The following is a 20064-nucleotide window of genomic DNA, read 5'->3' on the forward strand; positions in this document are numbered from 1 at the left end:
TCAACAGGTGCTCAGTCTGTTAACAGTCAACCACATTCAATGGAATTTGAATTTCTGCTATGACAGAAGCAATTTTCAGGGGCTAGGGGGGACACCAGGGGAACTCCTCTACAGCGAAGCCAGGGTCACAACACTCAGTTAAATGAGATGCTTTAGAAGAGGAACCTGGTCTGTGAAGTCCCAGTCTCACCACATATTACAACTTTAGAAAAGCGAAAAGCTGCCTGGTCCTTCCAAGCCTCAGTGTCCTCATTCATACAGTAGGGTCAGCAGCACCTGCTTCATGTGGCTGTCATGAGGAGTTAATGAGATGATATGTGAGGGTCTGGCACATGGCATGGCCATGCTCCTGGAAGCTACTATTCCCCTGTGGCTGGTGCCATGGCTCTCTGCTTCTGATTGCAGGTGGTAACCCCAGATGGGCGTGGGAAGAACCGAGCTAAGTGGGGCCTGCTGAAGAACATCCAGACTGCCCTCCAGAAGCGCTTCTGAGCACCCCCACACACACACAGCAGGCAGCAACCTCAGCGATGCACCACAGATAGACATACACACACACACACACACACACACACACACACACACACACGTATTTTTCTCACTTCATTCTTCATTGAGGTTGTAGACAATGTTCTCAGGACTTCTGAGTCTTCTAAGAGCTAATAAAAGGAAATGCCTGATGTCATGACTTGCTGTTTGCTCATTATTTTGGAACTAAGATGTAAAACAGCAAGTCTCTATGCCTCCATTAGCTCAAGCCTAATCCTAGGCTCAGAATTCCGTGGTGTTTTGTACATGGCAGCCAGCAGGCCTCTGGGTAATAAACACAGCACTCTCTTAGCAGTCGGGCCCTCTGAGTATTCATTCTAACTAGCTTTCAGGGTTTGGGAAAGTCACTGATTAATGGGGAGCTCCTTACCTCACCATCTAGTCTATTTCAACAGTAAGCAGTGAGTGTTGTTAGAATGCTCTTCCAGACCAGAGAGCTGACCTTTGCCTTCCTATAATTTTACCCCATGGTCTGAGGTCTGCCTCTGATCCATAGAGACTTGAGAGCACTCCCTCCTCTCCATACTCCTACTGGTCCCAAGAACAAAGGAGGAACAGTAGAAGGCCTGGTTGGAGGCTCCTCTATGGTCCTTTGGAGCAAGGCAAGAAAGAATGGCAGAATCACATGGCAGTTCCAGCCTCATCACAGGACTCGGCCTGGCCCTTCAGACAATAGGAAGCCCCCAGGGTCTCTGACCTAACAAGGCCCCCTTGGCCTGGAATGACCTTGTCCTGAACCCTACCCCATTTCTGCCAGGAAAATACCACCAGTCTTTAAGACCCAGTTCAACCACTTCTGGGAAGCTGTTGCTGATTTTCCGGGTCAAGATGATACCTCCCTCCTCCCCTGAGTCCTCACTAAACACAAACCTTCCTCCCCTGCTCCTATCCCCGACACAGACATCTATTCCAGCCCTTGAAACTCAGGTGCTCACATTTGTCCCCAGTCTATAGGGCAGAGACAGGATCTTATTTATTCTGTCCTCAGTGCCGGGCTTGGTGAGGCTCACATTGCACATCAGTAGCAGAGAGGAGGAAGTACTGCTGGAAGGCAAACACACAGAATGACCCTCCTCTGAACCTCCCCACATATCAATCTGCATAAAGGTCTACACAGGGAAGTGAGGGTGGGCATGGAAAAAGACAGTCACTGGTCTCCACCTGCTCTAACCCATGCTTTTCATGAGTTATCCTGCGGGCAAGTATGGCTACCCCATCTAGCTTGACCCATAGGGCCACTGCTTTACAACCTTTGATTTTGCCCTGAGCTTCAGCATCAAAGCCAGAAAAGGCCTTTTCCTGTGAAAGGTCCCCAGTGAGAATCTTCTAATAATGTGAGATGAAGTTGAGCAGATTCCTGCCCCACTCCCCAACAGTATTACAAGAAGAAATTCCCCAGGGAGCTTCGTTATGATCCTATTACTGTAAATGATGGCTTGAATCCACCATCAGATTTGGTATTACCATATAATCATTTCTGTAAAAGGCTTCAGAATCATCATTAGCACAGAGAGCAAATTAAATGACATGCCAGCAGGGATTTTACTACTGATAAACTAAAATGAAATTAAACTAACAAAAATAGAGTAGTATGAATATTGCATTACAATGATCACACCTACACACAGTGAAAGCAAGTGTGTCCAGAATCAGATAAGCCTCAGCACCCTGATCTTGCCTCTCTAGAGAACACATAGCCTTTCCTTTAGTGACCACAACAGTTGGCTGGATTCTCTGAGAGGCCAACCTAACCAGTACCAAAGTTATTCTATCAAATGCAAGATATGATTTCTTAATGGCACAAAACCCCCCATACATCATTCAGAGTCCCCCCTCCCAGGACTCATCCTGAGGATTAAAAACAGAGGAGGCAAGGATCTGGTTTTAACACTAACTGGCTGTGTGACCTTGAGGAAGTTCGTCTCTCACACTGGGTGTCAGCGTCTTCATCTATGCAACGATGTGGTTTGATGGGAGATTTTACAGATGATCTTTATTTATTTTTTTAGATGATCTTTAATACAATGAGAATAATGCTCCTTTCCCTGACTCTTAGGATTGTTGTTTAGACTCCAGTGAGCAATGTAGGTGATCGCACGTTACAAAGTGGAAAATGCTGTAAAGATGATGAGGTTTTATAAGATGCAAATATGTATGTGCACAGTAGTACATATACATAAATGTATGTACGCCAAATATAAGCAAGAAATTCATAAATATATGTGCTGTGCTGAGCCATAATCTCTCTGTATGTCTATATATTTCAACATCCCTATCAGTCTTTCTTCAGAGAAGAGTCTATGACTACAGGAACAGATAATTAGTTCCTATGTCTACCCTAAAACAGCTCACAGCAAGTTGGTATAGTCACTAGCTAAGTAAATAGTGGTTTATGTTCATCTCTCCTTTTTTTTCCTTTTTTTCTTTTGATATCCACTCTAGATTTATTCTCCATTTAGCACATCTGTACTGCAAGGTGTGAGAATACAGTGGTGAATTAAGTAGACATGGTCCCTACCCCATGTTTTTTACAATCTAAAGAGAGAGGCAGATAAAGTAAATACATAGATATGTTGATGACTGGAAATGATGAAAGTGCCAGGAAGGAAAGGAGTGTGGAGCTGAGAGGTATCAACTCTAAAGAGGGTGCAATGTTTTTGCCCTTCCCCCCAGATTCATGTGTTGAAATGTTAATCCCAAGGTGGGCTTCAGGAAATGATTAGGTCATGAGGGTGAAGCCCTGATGAATAGGATCAGCGCCCTAATAAGAAGCCATAGAGCTAGCTTTCTCTTTTTCTATCAAAGAGGATACAAGTAGCCAGCAGTCTGCAGCCCAGGAGAGGATCCTCCCTCGATCCTGACCATGCTGGCACTCTGATCCTGGACTTCCAGCCTCTAGAACTTTGAGAAATAAATTTCTATTGTTTATAAGACACCCAGTCTATGACACTTTGTTATAGCCACCCTCACAGATTAAGACAAAGGTATTAGTGAAAGACTCCCCAGCAGATGAATTTAAAGCTATTTCCTTAAAAATGGGGAAGAACCAGCCATGTGATGAGCAGAGGAGAAAAGCTGGAGAGGCTGGTGTATAGGAAAAAAGGAGAGAAAAGGACAAGAAAGTGGCCTTGTCAGGATCTACGGGCCATCACAGAGGGCACGTGTCTCAGGAAGCTGCTGAAAGATGTTAATTAAGCTAGGCAATGTGACAACCCTATTTATATTTCAGTGGTATTGCCTTTGGTTCTGGATGGGAAATAAGCCATGGGGGGCCAACAGAAAAGTAAAGAGGACTGTTAGCACAAGCGTGGATACCTGGGCTGGGAGACAGATTCAAAGTGGAATCATAGCCCTTTCTTACTAATAGAGGGTGTGGGTAAGCAGGAGAGAGGACTCAAGGATGATACCCAAGATTCTGGATTAAGCACTGGGTGGATGATGAATCTAGGTAGCGGAGATTGGACAAGCTTTGGAGAATATCAGAATTCTGCCTTGAATGAGTGAAGATCTTGAAGGACAAGTAAATGGAATCAAACAGTAGCAGCTGGGTCCATGTCATTCAGTTTGCTGAAAAACAGAAACCACACCAATCTTTTTAACAGAGAGAATTGAATATATGGACTGGTAAACAGACTGGAGGACTGATGACAGAAAAAGGACACTAAGAGGACACAGGCCAAAAAAAAAGGTTATCATGAGGACAGCTTGCAAAAGAGCAAGGAGGCTGAATGGGGAACTCAGCATAATAGGTACACAGAAAGCACTCACTGGTGAGTTGTTAAACTCTGAGTTTGCCATGTATGTATTTCCCTCTTTTTGTTTTGAGATATAAGAAACAGGGAAATGTTGGATATCATTTAAATCATTGCTATTATTTCAGTGGTTCCCCTACTCCAAAGTAAATAAGGAATATAGTATATGCAGAAAACAGAGAGAGAACATGAATGTGGTGGGAGCACTCCTATATGCAAGTTTCCCTATTTTTTCTTAAAGATTTTATTTATTTATTCATGAGAGACACATAGAGAGGCAGAGACATAGGCAGAGGGAGAAGCAGGCTCCCTTTGGGGAGCCCAAAGAGGGACTCAATCCCATGACTCCAAGACCACGACCTAAGCCAAAGGCAGATGCTCAACCACTGAGCCACCTAGGTGGTCCCACATGTCCCTATTTTTGCCTGCTTCCATGTATTCCTAGTACAAGCCATCACCAACACTCAGCTATGCCATCACAGACTCAGCTATGTCACACACACACACACTCACACAAGTACATATTCACATATATATCAACATACACAAGCACACACACACACACATATGCTTTATAGACACACAAACACCCATGCACTTGTATACATACATTTTTATGGACACACATATGCATGCATGCACACACACACATATATTCAACATTCACTGCCTCTGTATCACATCACCCATTCTGAGGTCATGGAAAACTTCCTGGACTAATAGGGACTTGCCTTGAGGGCTGAAGGACTAGAAGATCAAATAGGCATAGTTCTGAAAGAATGCTTTTTTATTTTTTTTAAGATTTTATTTATTTACTTGACAGAGAGAACATAAGCAGGGGGAACAGTAAAGGGAAAGGGAGAAGCAGGCTCCTCACTGAGCAGACAGCCCAATGTGGGGCTCGATCCCAGGACCCTGGGATCATGACCTGAGCCAAAGGCAGAAGCTTAACCTACTGAGCCACCCAGGCGTCCCTGAGAGAACACTTTAATATCTGTGACGGAAGGTAGGACACTGGCAGAGCAGGGAGGGCAGGGTATGGAGACAAGATGGAAGGGGGTAAGGTGAGGCAGTTCTCTGCCACCCTAGTCTTCAAATGATCTAAGAGGACATTTTGGCTTGACATCAAAGGGTTTCTTTGTCAGCAAACGACCAGAAGAATCAGGTTTTCTAGAAAGTTCTCAGAAAAGCTAATACATTCCAAGGCAAATAATTGACTGAAACTAGGAAAAAATGCAATTTGGGGAGAAACCCAAGGGACACGTGTTACTGCAAAGCTGAAGCGGGCCCAGAAGCTTGAATTTTTTTATACCAAGTTGTAGAAGTTAGCAAAATAAGGTCCAAAACAGAGTTCTTCAGATGCTGTGAATCTATGCATGACTTCATTTCCATTCCTTTAATTCCACCAGGAGCTACAATTTCTAAATTTTCCTTCAGGAAAAAAATCATTTAGCTCAGAAATAATGCTTTCTATATAAAACTGTAGCAGTTTCAGGGTTTATTTCTTTGATTTTGTTTCCTTCCAAGAAAATCAGAATAAAGGGAGTATTTCATCTTAATAAAGCCAGGTGTGAGAAGTTTCTCTCTGAGCACCAAAGCAGATAACAAATTCACTCAAGAAAAATTGACCAAGTGCTGCACCCACCTGGCCCTGGGCATATGGAACAAATAGAGCCAGCTCTGCCCTCCATGTTTCCCACATGAAATGGTGGAAGAAAAATCAAGTCCTACCCCTATGTGGGCTTTGATGTCCAGGCCAGACTTCTTAAGAGTAGAACCATTCATGATATCCCTGAGGTCATGACAATTGAAGGGAACTGAAGAAGCAGAGAATGAGAAGTAAGCATAGTAGGTAGGGGAAGAGCATGAATAAAAATACAGAAGCTAAACTAGTATGTCAGATGCATGAATGTGAAATAACAAGAAATATATATTGGTCTCTCTTCCTGGTTCTTGATGCAGGGCTCCTAAATCTCTTGGAATTTTCTGGGTGATAGGAGTATCTTTCATTCTACTGAGGTAATCCAATGAGCTTCTAAATGGAAGCCAGTCTCCAGAAAGACCAAGCTATGATTAGAAGCTTAGAATTTTCAGTCCCACACCTCATTCTCCAGAGAGAGGATAAGGGCCAGAATGGAGTTAATAATTGATCAAGCCTATGTGATGAAGCCTCCATAAAAATCCCAATAGCATTAGGCTTCAAGGAGCTTCTAGGCTGGTGGAGACATCCACATGCTGGGAAGGTGGCACACCCCAACTCCATGGAAACAGAAGCTCTTGTGCTGAGACCCTCCGAGACCTCAGCCTATATACCTCTTTACCTGACTATTCTGTATCTTTTATCATGTCCTTTATAATGTTCTGTATCTTTTATCATGTCCAGTATAATAATCTGACCAAGATGTATTTTCCTGAGTCTTGTGAGCTACTCTTGCTAGAATAGCTACCAAATGACTAAACCCAAGGAGGAGTTGTAGGAGCCCTGATCTATAGCCTATCTTCTATAGGTCAGAAGTCCAGGTGACCTAGGGTATGCGAGTGGTGTCTGAAGTGAGCCAGTCTTGTGGGACTGAGCTCTTAGGTTGAGGGATCTGATGCTGACTCCAGGTAGATCATGTCAGAATTGACATGAGTGATAGGATACCAGCTGGTTCACAGAACTGCGTGGTATGGGAAATGCCCCCACACATGTGGTGTCAGAGTGTCAGAAGTGAAGTTTGGCAGCAATTTGAGAGTAAAGGAGAAATAACACACAGGAGTGTGGTTTTCCTCCTCAAGAGTGATAAGCCTTGATGGGGATTTGAGGCAAATTATAGGAGTCGATGAAAAACAGATTTTGAGTTTATCCTATGGCTAATGAGAAGCATATATAGGTTGTTGAGCTGGAAATGAATAATAATAGTAATTATAATAGTAATAAGTAACATTTATGACAATATTACAGGCACTAAATGCAAAGCACATTATATGTACTGCCTGTGTAATTCTCACAAAAGCCCTTTGAGACAGGCACTGTAATGATCTCCACTTCACTGATAAGGAAAATGAGGCCCAGAGGGGTTAAGTAACTTGTCTGGGGTCACACAGCATACAAGTGGCACAGAGAAGTTGAGGTGGAATGCAGCCCTCGACCCAGAGGCTGTGATGGGTGAGCATTCTGTGCTGCCTCCACCCTGGGCCTTGTCTGAGGATGAAATGGAAAGGCAAGAGAAGCAAAGGTAAGAGGTAAAGAGGGGTTCGGCGATATTCCTGGGTCTGCATCAGGATCCACCCCAGTCTTCCCAAATCCTCCTTTGTAATTTAAGCTAATTGGAGTAGAGGTTCTGCTACTTACAGTATGCCCTCCCTTCACCCTTTATTAGTATCAGTCTGGGGTGCATCCATGCCTTCCTCACTTGCTAAGTGCTGGGGACACGGAGATAAAGGAGACGCTGCCCCACCCTCAAGATTGAAACCATGTGGAAAGGGTCACAGCATACAGGGTGGGTCACAGTGTGAGGAGGCGGCCCCAGGATGCTCCAGGGAGTCAAGGAAGGCTCCCAGTGAAGGCTGCACGTGGTGGTATGGAGGGCATGTGGTGTTTGCCAGGTGAGTATGGGGAACAGAAGCATTAGATGAGGGACCCAGGTCCTCACCCAGGCCCAGGAACACCCACCAAGATCCTCTGACAGGATCCAGACAGACCCTTTCCTTGCATTGTCACCTCATAACAGTAGAGGCTTTTGGTGCCCATCTCCTCACAAAGAATAGTAACAGAAAGGCCACTGATATCCAAGTACCAGACATTCAATGTCCTTAACTAAAGTGTTTGTTTCCCAGTTTAAAAAAAGCTGCAGGTCTTATATGGGTAAAAGTGAATGTCCATGGTTTAGAGAAATAAATCAACTTTTCTTGGCACCAGCCCAATGTCTCTGAGGGTTTAAAAGTGATAATCTATCTGTCAGATTGGAGAGACCTCACTCACCTCAGGCCTCCCACTCTAAAGACTGGATCTTCTCAATGGATCAACTCTAATTAGAAAACAAGGCTTTCCCCCTGCCCCCAGCTCTCCAGGAATAATCAGAAAGGGAAAATGAAGTCTCTAAGGCATTTGCAGGTTCCCCAGGAGGACACTTCATTTGAGTAATTGTAACCTTCCCAGAGTGATGCCCCAAGAGAGCACCAGCAATGGAGGCAACCAGACCTGGGCCCATGTCCTGTCTCTGCCATCTGTTTCTATAGGACTCTGTGCAGGTGTTTACACTCTCTGGACCCCAGGACTTCACTCTGTAAAAGGGGAAGGATAGCCATGAAGACTACAGGGGTATAAAATGAGAATATATCCCCACAGTCTCAAGCAGAGTGCCTGGCCTGTGACAGATGCTCAGCAATTGAGATTTGTTGCTACAACTGCAGTGATAATCCACACGATTACCATTGTTCCATTCAGTTGTGTCTTGATGCAGGCTGCTTCTGTTAAGGCAGAGCAGTTCTGAACTTTTTCCAAATTACTGGGTTCTTTTTAAGAATCTGCAGAAATGACAGACCCTGGGGAAAAACACAAACACAGAGGATTTTGCACAGGATTTCAGTGAAGTCAAGAAGCCCTAAATTCCACTTCTGTGCCCCATCTGGCAGGAGTCCACAAGTCCTGCAAGTTCCAAAGTCCTGCATCTGGAGAACCTGCCTATCTCTGAGCTGATTTATTTTGCACTGAGGCAAGAGTGAGAGGGACTTTGCATTTTCCCAGGGCAGTGTTGGGAGACCTGTCACCATGCCACCATGAGCGGCTCACAGAGATCTCCTGACCCACAGAGGCCCAGCATTGGGCCACAGAGCAACCAAGAAGCTGCAGGAATCGGCGTGTACACCAAGCACTGTTTGCAGCCTGAGAAAATAGCAGCACCTATCCCACGCATGAGCTTGCATTTTCCAAATGTAGGAAGCTGCCACGGCAATGAACAAATACAAAATATAGAGAGTTACTACAAGCCCAAGCACCAACCTATGGAGGTACCAGAAAGATTTTGACATTTAGGGAGACCCTCAAACTTGACAAGGTCAGAAATCCCTGCTGTGGTCCAGCTGCCCTTCCCCGGCCCCCAGCCCGTGTCAGCATCCATGACAGAGGGTTGCCTAGGCAATGCCCGAGCAGTTGGCCTCCTGTGGCAACTAATATAATTAAAGTAGAAACCTTTTCAAGCACAGTTTAAACAGAAGAGAATCATGCCACAACCAAGGGCCCCTTTATTTAACTCCTGCAAATAAATGCCATTTCCAGGGTCCCTGGGTCACGGTCTCTGCTCACAGCCACTTTGCCAGTTCTCCACACGTAGCCTCTCACACACAAAGAGGTTTAGGTTGGATTTGTCTTTGTGTTTTTTTTTTTCTTTTATCTTGCTCTCTTAAAATCACAGAAACCAAAGTTAAATAAAAAGATTAATTTTGCCTGATTTTCAAATTTGGGGAGCCTATATTTCAGTTTGCTCCCAACTGCTACTCAATCAAAATAGCAGGTTTAAACTGTCTTCAACCTATTATGCTTTAGCCAAAGAACACATGAGGAAATTTAACGACAGTAATACACACAGATGCCTTACAGCAAGAGAACGAATGAAACTCTTTCAAAGCCTTCTCCATCACATTTGTGTTCCTCCTCTGAGCCCAGCCTGTGCTTCTTCCCTCCTCCCCCACCCCAACCTCATTCCTCTTATTTAATCTTCAGAGGGCTTTTGTCTTAAAATGAAAGTAAACAAATCTATCACTCCCTTTCCTTCATTTCTTCCTTTGAAATGATTGGTCACCTGCATAACCTGCAATTCCAGAAGCTTCCACCAGGGGATGATACTCCATTATTATAGACTGAGCAATATTTGTATAAGAGTCAAACGCCAATATTTGCTCTTCTATATAAACCTCTAAGTGGTGGGATGATTAGGTAAATCTGCTTCTGTACCTCTATGCTTTTCCTTTACTTTTGAAAGGGAACATATTTCTCTGATAATCAGAAAAGAAGTTTATTTTAAATATCTTAAAGTTATTACAGTATAATAGTATTATTCAAATACAAAGAACAAAATGAATGCTGGAGTATTACCTTTTATTATCATCAAATATAAGGGTATATATATGATGAATTACAGGACTCTGGATACTTGCCCATCCTATTAAGAGGCTATTCATTATTTAAATGGTCATCCTTGTCACACACACACACACACACACACACACACACACTCGCATGTTAATTTAACTCTGATAAAAGATACCAAATGCTGCTGCTGTTGCAAATAATATGAATTCCAGGAATTCCAGTGACTGATCTCTCCTTTGGTCTTATGAAATCCTTTCAGTCTGTCACTGTTGGTCGGTATGTGTACAAGAAAATTTAGAGAAAGAAAGGAAACAACTGAAGTGTTTTCCTTGCCTTTATCTTCTTATCTTCTCAGATCTAGCATTGGGATTTTCCATTTTCTTTTTTTTTTTTTTTTTTAATTTATTTATTTATGATAGTCACAGAGAGAGAGAGAGAGAGGCAGAGAGACACAGGCAGAGGGAGAAGCAGGCTCCATGCACCGGGAGCCCGATGTGGGATTCGATCCTGGGTCTCCAGGATCGCGCCCTGGGCCAAAGGCAGGCGCCAAACCGCTGCGCCACCCAGGGATCCCAAGGGATTTTCCATTTTCATATCCGAATTGCCAGTCTACAAAAACTCTAAAGAGTAGTAATGCTTTCTGCAATAGTGGTTGTAAAGAAATGTTGTATGAACATATTGTATTGGATTTTAATTTCTCCATGCAAAATAAGACTTTTTTTGGAGTTTATTGCTAATCCAGCAATCCTGCTTCTAATAATATATGCTATGGAAATAAAACAAATATACAAAGATGCATGTCAGGGATGCTTGTTGCAAAGAGGTTCAAAATAACAAAAAAATAAATAAGTAAAAACAACCAAAATGTCTACCATTTAGGAGGTTGGTTTTTTAAAATATATTTTTATACTTTGAAACACCATAAGGTCATTAAAAGGAATGAAAGTAGCATTTATGTGCTTCCACAGAAAGATGTCCACTGGTAGATTTAAGGGGGGAAAACAAAAGAAGCTAGTGTGAGAGGAATTATAGCATAATCCTGTAGAGACTAGTTAATCAGACTTTTCCATTGGTTGATGTAAGCTCCAAAGCTGAGAACAAAAGATACATATACACCCATTCTAAAGAGAAACTGTAGCCACATTCATGCAGAACCAGCTAAAAGGCAGTAAAACCAGTCCAGTAACAACTACTCCATCCTGGTTATGAATAAGAAGATGAGTGATTCAAACAGAGTTCATTGAACATGAAGTAGGATTAGAAAATTGGATTCTTCTCTTACTCTGTAGTGGAGGGAAAGGGTGTCCCCAAGAAGAGAACTGTTTGGAGAGACTGGGATGCTTGTGAGAAGAGCTAATAGTTTGCTTGCCAGCTAGAAACTAAGGTGTAAAAACAGAATCCCATCTCAGTGATTGTGGTAAACTAGGTATCTATTGAGCAAATTTTCCTTCCAATCAACCATCATCATGGGAGTATTCTTTCCCACTCCATCAATGTTAGGCTTGGTCATGTGATTTTCTTTGGCCTCATGGTGAACAAAGCATACTTACCACCTCTCACCCTTGGATTTTGCACTCAGTCATGGGATTTGCTATGGCCAATGAGATACTAGTCGACATGGTGTATGCAGAGGTTTGAAGGGTCCATACATAATTTTGTTTGTCTCTTTGTACTTCTGTCATCTTCTGGGTATAGCTACCTTAGGCAACTGCTTCTTCTTTAGCTTTGACCCATAAGGCACATGGAACAAACCTGAGCCCAACTAGCAGTAAAGAGCCAAGAATGCTAAGAACCACCGCTTAAAGCTGAGCTTTCCAGACAGGCCAACTTGTCAATAAGTTGAACTGCAGTCCAATGAGTGTGAGGATAAGTGCTTATTGTTCCACTCACTGAGTTTGGTGGTAGTTGTTATATATAGTATTATTGTACCAAGAGCTAACCAATACAATAGTGAGTTCTTCAGACACTTTGATAATTTACTCTGGGAATTTGTGACATAGTCACCCTAGAGATTCCTTCCTGGAAACTTTTCAGGCTAGAATCTGGCAAAAGCTGCCCTTAATGTCCAGACAAGAAGAGCTGGGACAGAGTTTGACAATAACAAGGATGTATGAAATCCTCATGTGTCAAATGAACACAGAGGTTACTAGGTTTGAGCCATCCCAATGGAATTTTGCTCAAAAGTAGTATCTGCCAGGGATGCCTGGATGGCTAAGTTGGTTAAACATCTGCCTTAGGCTCAGGTCATGATCTCAGCGTCCTGGGATCAAGCCCCGTATCCATGTCCTTGCTCAATGGAGAGTCTGCGTCTCCCTCTGCCCCACCCCCCTGCTCATTTTCTCTCTCTCTCTCTCTCTAATAAATAAATAAATAAATAATCTTTTAAAAAAAAAAGTGGTGCCTGCCAGGTGGGGAAACCCACCAAGAAGAGGCTGTGGGTGTACCTTTGAGGGCAAGAGTAGAGGGCACAGCAGTTAGCATCAAGGGTGTGAAAGGAAAGCAAGGAAGAGCGGGAAAAATGATCATGCCCCCTTTCCCACTGTAGATCCTAAGCCTGAGCCATTGTAAACTGGACAGAGAAGTGAGATGAGACATCAGAGCTTTTATTTGGATTTGGCTAGGCCTTTTAATACCTGAAAACAGAATTTTTATAGCTGAGAATGACCAGAAAGCTATAGAATTTTCTAGAGGTTACATTACAGGGAAAGAAAGAAATCTGACAGGATGTATAGGAAGACAATGATGGAACTTTAACCATTCAGTAAAATGGTTACTCCCATTATATAAATTATATAATATATATAATATATATAATAAGCATGCCAATAGACATTTTTATATTTTTATTTTTGTTTTGGGAAAACAAATGGCCCAGGGTGGGTCTGAGCCAGGGCTGTCTGTTGAGCAGGGGGCTCCTGCAATGGAAGCAGACTGCAGGCTTCTCCTCTACTTAGTTCCCTTGGCTCTAACAATACGGCTCATTCCTCAGCAAATTTCCCTTCAAATGTTCAGCCTGTGGCAATGAGATATTTTTATAGCTTTTTATTTAACATCCCCTTGAGAATTATCGTTTGCTTTTACGCAGTATTATCAAGAAACAAAAGCAACAAAAACGCATTTTAATTGTTCAAGCTATTTGGCTCTTCTTCTTTCAGATAATAGAGGAATCAGAACCCTGTAGGGCAAAGAACTAAATCCCAGAGTCAGAAGATGGGGAGTCTTGTCTGGTCAGTAGACTGAACTCCCCATGGGACCTCAAGCAAGGCTCTCAACCTTTTTGGGCTTCATTTTCCTTTCATACAGATCCTCTGCAAGACATGCGCCAACTTGTGTGCCAGGGTGGCTTTGTTGTGGAAAAATCTGGGGTTACATTAATTAGAATGTCTATGCTCTAGTCCTTCCTATTTCACCAAGGAGTACTATGATCTAAGCAAAGGATTTAGTGTCACTGAGCATCAGTTTCCTTATCTTTAAAACCAAAAAAAAAAAAAAAAAGTCATGCCTTTCTTACTTTCCAGGTTTTACTGTTGTTTTTATGTTTTGGTTATCTAGTGCTGTGGAACATACTACTACAAAAGATAGTGGCTAAAAACAACCATCTATTTTACTCATGATTATGTGGGTCAAGGATCTGGGGAAGGATGCAGCTAGATGATTTATCTTAGCCCAACATGGCATCAGCTGGGGCCTTTGGATTCCATTCCAGAATGCTGCTTCACTCACATATCGGGCACAATGATACTTCTTGATCTCTCTCTCTCTCTCTCTCTCTCTGTCACCCTTCCTCCCTCCCTCCACATGGTTTTTCACCCCAGAGTCTAAATATAGCAGTCAGGAAGCAGAAACTTCCAATCAACTAAAAGCTATTCTCAGAACTAGTATAGTATAACTTCCACTGGATTTACTCTATTGGTCCAAGTAGTCACAGTCCCACCAGGATGGAGAAATCAACTTCATCCCTTAATTGAGGAACAAGGAACATCACATTGCAGAAGAGCAAATGGGATGGTAGATATTAGAAAGTAGAATCTGTCACATATTGTTTTTATTGTTATTCTGGACGAAAATTATGATAGATACAGAAAGTTTTTGAAAAAAATAAATCTCTGTGCATTTGTCAAGTGCCATGATCCCCACTTCAATTTCCCACTTATAATCTACTTTGGTTAATGTTACTTTGAGGTAAGCAATAGATCCATCCCAAATCCAGCTACAGTAACCACCAAAGCATTATCTGTCCCCAGATTGACGTCAATTAATCACCCAGTTAACTCCTTTAACAGGGGGACACTGGATTGTTTTGGTTGAACAGAGACTTGCTATAACAGTCATGACATGCCAGATTATGATCTAGTAACTAACAACAGATCAATGACTTAAGATTAAAAAAAAAAAAGTGTAACTCTCATTGCATGGCTATCACAGGTCCTCTGGGGCTCTGATGCTCTGAGACACAGCTGACAGAGCATGCCCCATCTGAGCCTTGCTGGGCACCTCAGCAAAGGAATGGAGCATGACTTCCACCCAGAAGGGAGACATGTCACCTCCACTCATACTTCATTGGTCAATCCAAGTCACATGGCCACACCTGACCTCAAGGGGGCAAGTATGTGAGACCATGCCATGCCTCAGAAGGAAAAGAACCAGAATTACATTCCTAATGAATTGCATTCCTAATGACCACATCTAGATTGGAATTTTACAGGATTCTGTTCAAGGACATTTTCAGAGCACCTTCTCAATGTACAAGAGCCTATATGAAGATGCAGAGAGAAAATGCATGTTGTTATCCAATAATATCCTGCTCTAATATGTTGTATTTTTTCTTGCCAAGCTCTTGTTTGCTGCTTCTTGTAAGACATTTCCCAAGGGAATGACAGTGGTTGAAATCCTGACCTTGCCTAGAGATTCACAGAGAACAAAATGTTCCCCAGGGTGTTCACAATCATGTCCATCTGCTAGCTCCAGAGAACACATGGAGATGCCACATGTGACACACATTAGTGAGTTTCCACCCAGAGGTTCATGTTCTTGGCTTAGACTGTGGTATGTTAATAAGAGTCAGCACAGCAGACTAGAAAGAGCAGTGTGGTAGGTATCACATTGCCTGGGTTCAAAACTACCACTTTCCAGCATGTGACTGTGAACAACTTTTCCCACTGCTTTGAGCCTCAGTTTCCTCAGCTGTAAAATGATAATAATAATAATACTAGTACTTGGAGGCTATCATGAGAATCAGATGAGACAGTATGTGTAAAACACTTAGAACAGTGCCTGGGGCTCTTTAAAGTGCTTTTCTTGCTATTGTTGGTGTTGTTACTTAGCCTACCTCTGCAAGCCTCTGTCTGGTGTTGAATACTGTACAGGGATGGATGGTCACACTTATAGGTGCTGGGTGCTCCCAAAGGAGTGGATGGCCAGTAAGTGCTATGAGAATGAAATGAGAAACAGTGTGAAAAGCAAAGATCCTTTCATTTAATTATGATAGGGTGAGAGTTTTGTGCATGGAACAGGCGATAGTTATTCTTCTTACCCCAAAATATCTCCCCTACCAACCTACCAACATGCCTGATATTTTATCATTAGAAATTAATTCCTTTGGTTTAACCATTTCCTCACAAACATTTACTGAATGCATGAAGCTCAGAGGGAAAGGGCTTAACAGGAATAGCCGAGGCATTTCTAACATAGACTTGGTGAAAAGGGCTAGAAAGTTCTCCTTTGCAGTAATCTCCCAGTAACCCAACAAGAGTAACTAAAATTAAACCATGTGTGATGACATTTTAAATTCTTATTAAATGATTTTTTTCAACTGTATCACTGAAATAGCTTCTGAACCAGCATGCTTGTTTCCAATCAACCTCCTCTAATTATAGCCTTTAAATTACTGCTAGGGTAATCTCTACAAATAGATGTGATCATGACATATTGGGTTTTGGCGAGGCATGGGAGGCTTCCATCATCACAGCTTTGGCCTCCTCTGTAGCCTTATCTTTTACTGCTGCCTCTAGCTCCTTCATACCAACCTACATTCTAACCTACACATGTAGACTGGCTAGCCGGGAAGCATCACATTCTTGCTTTACCAATCACCTTTACAAAAGTTGTCCCCTTTGCCTCCGTCACATTTAGTGGAAATTGTGGTCCAGGGGGAACTTTCTACTCTTGGGATTATCATGTGATTCCTGTGGAACCTATGATCCAAGATTCATTCCTTCTGGACATAGGAATGGGCATATGACTTAGGCTCAGCCAATCAGAGAACTGCTTTCCCCTGGAACTAAGATTGGTCTAGGTAAGATCATGTGCTCCAAATAAGGCGAAGCGAAGACTTCCCTTTGACGTTATTAAATGAGGAGAAGTGGATCTTATCTCTTTGGTTAGGGAGATAGAATAATGTACACCAAAGGCTGCCAAAAGCCGTCCTTTCTCTCTGCCTCCAGTGTGGAGAGATTGTTACCTACAGAAACTAAAATAGAAAAGTTAGCAGGAAGGGATGCCTGGGTGGCTCAGCAGTTGAACGCTTCCCTTCAGCCCAGGGTGTGATCCTGGAGTACCAGGATCGAGTCCCACATCGGGCTCCCTGCATGGAGCCTGCTTCTCTCTCTGCCTGTGTCTCTGCCTCTGTGTGTGTGTGTTTCTCGTGAATAAATAAATAAAATCTTAAAAAATAAAGAAAGAAAAAAGAAAAGTTAGCAGGAAAGACACTGACAGAGGGAGAGGAAGTGAGAGAAAGAGAGAATGACCAACCTCATTTTCAATCTGAAACTCCACTCTTCAACAGGTGGAGCCTAACTACCCTCTTCTTCTGTATGAGCTGGACTTAGTAACTCCTTTCTAATGAATCAACTGAAAGGGATCCAAATTACAAAACGCGACCTTGAGCATACATCTTAAAGGCATTGTGGCTTTTATCTTGCACCCTCTTGGATCACTTGCTCTGGGAGGAGCCAGCTGGGAGGAATATCAGAAGACATTCAAGCAGCCCTGTAGAAAGGCCCACATGGTGAGAAATCAAGGCCTTGTGCCAAGAGCCAGAGAGGAACTGAAGGCCTTTGCCCATAGCCACAAGAGTGAGCCATGTTGTAAGTGGATCTTGCAGCTCTAGTCAAGCCTTCAGATGCCCCAGCCAAGGCGCTTTTATTTTCCCCCAGCCAATGTCTTGTCTGCAGCCTCATGAGAGACTCTGAGCCAGAACCACACAGCTAGACTGTTCCAAAATCCTACCCCTCAGAAACTGTGAGATAATAGATGTTTGTTATTTTAAGTTACTAAGTGTTGTGGTAATTGGTTTCTCAATATTAGGTGGCCAACATATGATGCATCTCAAAATCTACCTTGCACATCCCATCACATGTTTTTTCTGTGATTGGGCTTCTACCTTTTACATCTCAAATCTCCATATTTAGAGTATAATCTTTCCCTGCTCTCCCAACTTCTTCACCTGGCTAAGTCCCTCTTATGTTCAGTTCCTTACTGAATATCACCATCCCTGGGAAACCTTACCTGTCCTCCTACACATGCTCCACCCTCCACCTAAGCTCGGCGAGGGTCCCTTCTCTGAGCCCCCAGTGCTTCCTTCCACTCGATGCAGCCATTGTCATTTTGTGGGTATCCCCAAGTAGATTCTGGGCTTCTGGAGGCAGACACCACTGCCTTCCCATTACCAAGAAGAGTTTTTCCACATCAAGATCCTCAGTCAATGTAGTAGACATAGTCAGTGCTCCATTCAGATACACTTTACTGCCAAGTATGGTACACAACTCGTGCCAGACTTCCCAGGACTTTCTCAGTTTTTGTACTGAGAATCCTACATCTAGGAAACTCCTCAGTCCTGGGCATATCCAGATGACTAGTCACCCTCGAGTGTCATTTAGACCAGCTTCAAGAGCTGGTACCAAAAACTTATCTATGTGATCATCTCCAGAGAATGGCCTTTGGCTGACAGCAGCTACCCTACCCAGAGATACTAGGAGGTTATATCACCACGTGTGGCAGGACAATAACTGATACAGAGGTATGAAAGCATAGCTCTCCTTCTCAAGTTAGGGCAACTCTGTGGAGCTGTTTATGCTCCAGAGCCCCATAGTTTAGGCCAAGGCAGGACTACACCTAACACCACATCTTTGCTCAACCCTTTCCACTGCCTATCCTATTCCCTCTAATTCCTTGTGTGATTCTTCTGAGAGTGCTTCCTCAGTACATCACATATGCCCGATCCCTGCATCAGGCTCTGCTTCAAGGAACCCAAACTAAGATAGTAAATGGTTGCTGAGTGAATAAAGAGAATCTTAGTCACTTAAGATCTCTGAGCCTCAGTTTCCTGACCTCTAAACAGAGATAATAATACTCAACTTACAGTCTTATCATGAGAAGTAAAGGTAGATTTCTTTGCAAAGTACGTGGAGCTATGCTTACCCTCATGAAGGGTTGTTCCATAGCAACTCTTCATCAACCTCCCCCACATGAAAGCCTACTCCATGGGGGGGCCCTCACTCTGCCCTTGAGTGAGTCAGTCCCTTTCCTCGATCCACAGTGAACAACAGCTTTCCTGAATCTGACCCAACCCATAGGAGAAGGAGATTTTTCCTGAATTCAAGGGAGGTGCTATCTCTGAAGAAAGCTAGGCATTTAGATGGGGAGTGACTAGCAGGCCATTTATAGCAGGTTTAGGTTGAAAGCTGTTTGGCTGGAAGCACATTTTATTCGTTCCTTAAAAATACAGTGGGCATGCTGAGAGTCACTAGCAGGGAAGTGTAAGCTCCATCATGGGAAAAGGAATTGCCTAGACTTCCCATCTTGAACTTCTCCACGTTTATTCCCTCTGTTGGTAAAGAGACCTGGGATATACATGGGATCCTGGTGACAGTGGCAGGCCACATGTAGAGTAGCAGACGGAGCCCCAGCACAGTCAGGTAGCAGGGCCTGGCCCCCACCCAGCTGCTCCACAGGCACCTGCCCCTGCTACACATGGACCCATGGTTTGCCAACCTGGGCAATTCTGGGTTCCAAGGGAAACACTGACCTGTACTCTGGTTGGAGGTTTAATGAAGGAAGACCGTTGACCTTGTTGTGGACCACAGAACTCTTTAAGATATGGACAACAGGCTCTGGTTATTGCCCTTCAGGGGAAATTGCCACTCTTCCACCACCTGAAAGTATGTGCTAAATAAAGGTCTTTGGTGCTAAAAAGTAACTCGTGAGCTAGGGGAAGAAGTAACCCCAGAAAAATGCTTAGGCCTCAGATTAAAGAGACCCCACTTTAGAATCAAGCAGAAATGGACACAAACCTGGCCCTGCTCTCACTGGCTCTGTGACCTTGGGTGAAGTTATATCTCCATATCTCTGAACCTTCATTTTCTCATCTATAAATTGGGTACAATCAACTCTGCTTCAAAGGCTGTGGTGAAAATGAGCAAACACCACAGCTATGGTGCACTGGGCTCACCACAGACATTCATGATCCAGAAGCTATGCCATCCTTGAGCCTGTTAGCTGAGCCATGGCACTCAGGCTACATTCTCTATCCACATGGTCTGGCTTCAGAATCCCCAAGCTGTCCTCCCTGCCCATTCCCTTCTCTCATTCACATGGTCAAGGCTTCAGGCTATGCAGGACCCTAACCCTAGTAAAACCTGAGATAGAATAGGCCTTATATGTTAAAAAGGGACTCCAGATAGCTTAATATCT

The 20064-nt window shown here is 43.3% G+C and overlaps 1 protein-coding gene across 5 annotated transcripts in view; it reads left to right on the top strand.

Moving 5' to 3' along the window:
- TRIM42 (tripartite motif containing 42) overlaps nt 1-20064 on the top strand; it is a 49561-nt gene that overhangs the window by 22693 nt on the left and 6804 nt on the right. The window contains exon 5 of one of the 5 annotated variants that reach the window (XM_038571053.1): nt 4152-4271. The exons of 3 other annotated variants lie outside the window; for them this stretch is intronic. In XM_038571053.1, the coding sequence (XP_038426981.1) occupies nt 4152-4214 (63 nt within the window). In that variant the 3' untranslated portion in view covers nt 4215-4271. Of the gene's footprint in view, nt 1-405; nt 674-4151; nt 4272-20064 lie in introns of those variants that run through there. One more of the 5 variants, XM_038571051.1, reaches the window with a different exon arrangement.

Source organism: Canis lupus, chromosome 23 (genome assembly GCF_011100685.1).
Source record: "Canis lupus familiaris isolate Mischka breed German Shepherd chromosome 23, alternate assembly UU_Cfam_GSD_1.0, whole genome shotgun sequence".
NCBI classification, from domain to species: domain Eukaryota; kingdom Metazoa; phylum Chordata; class Mammalia; order Carnivora; family Canidae; genus Canis; species Canis lupus.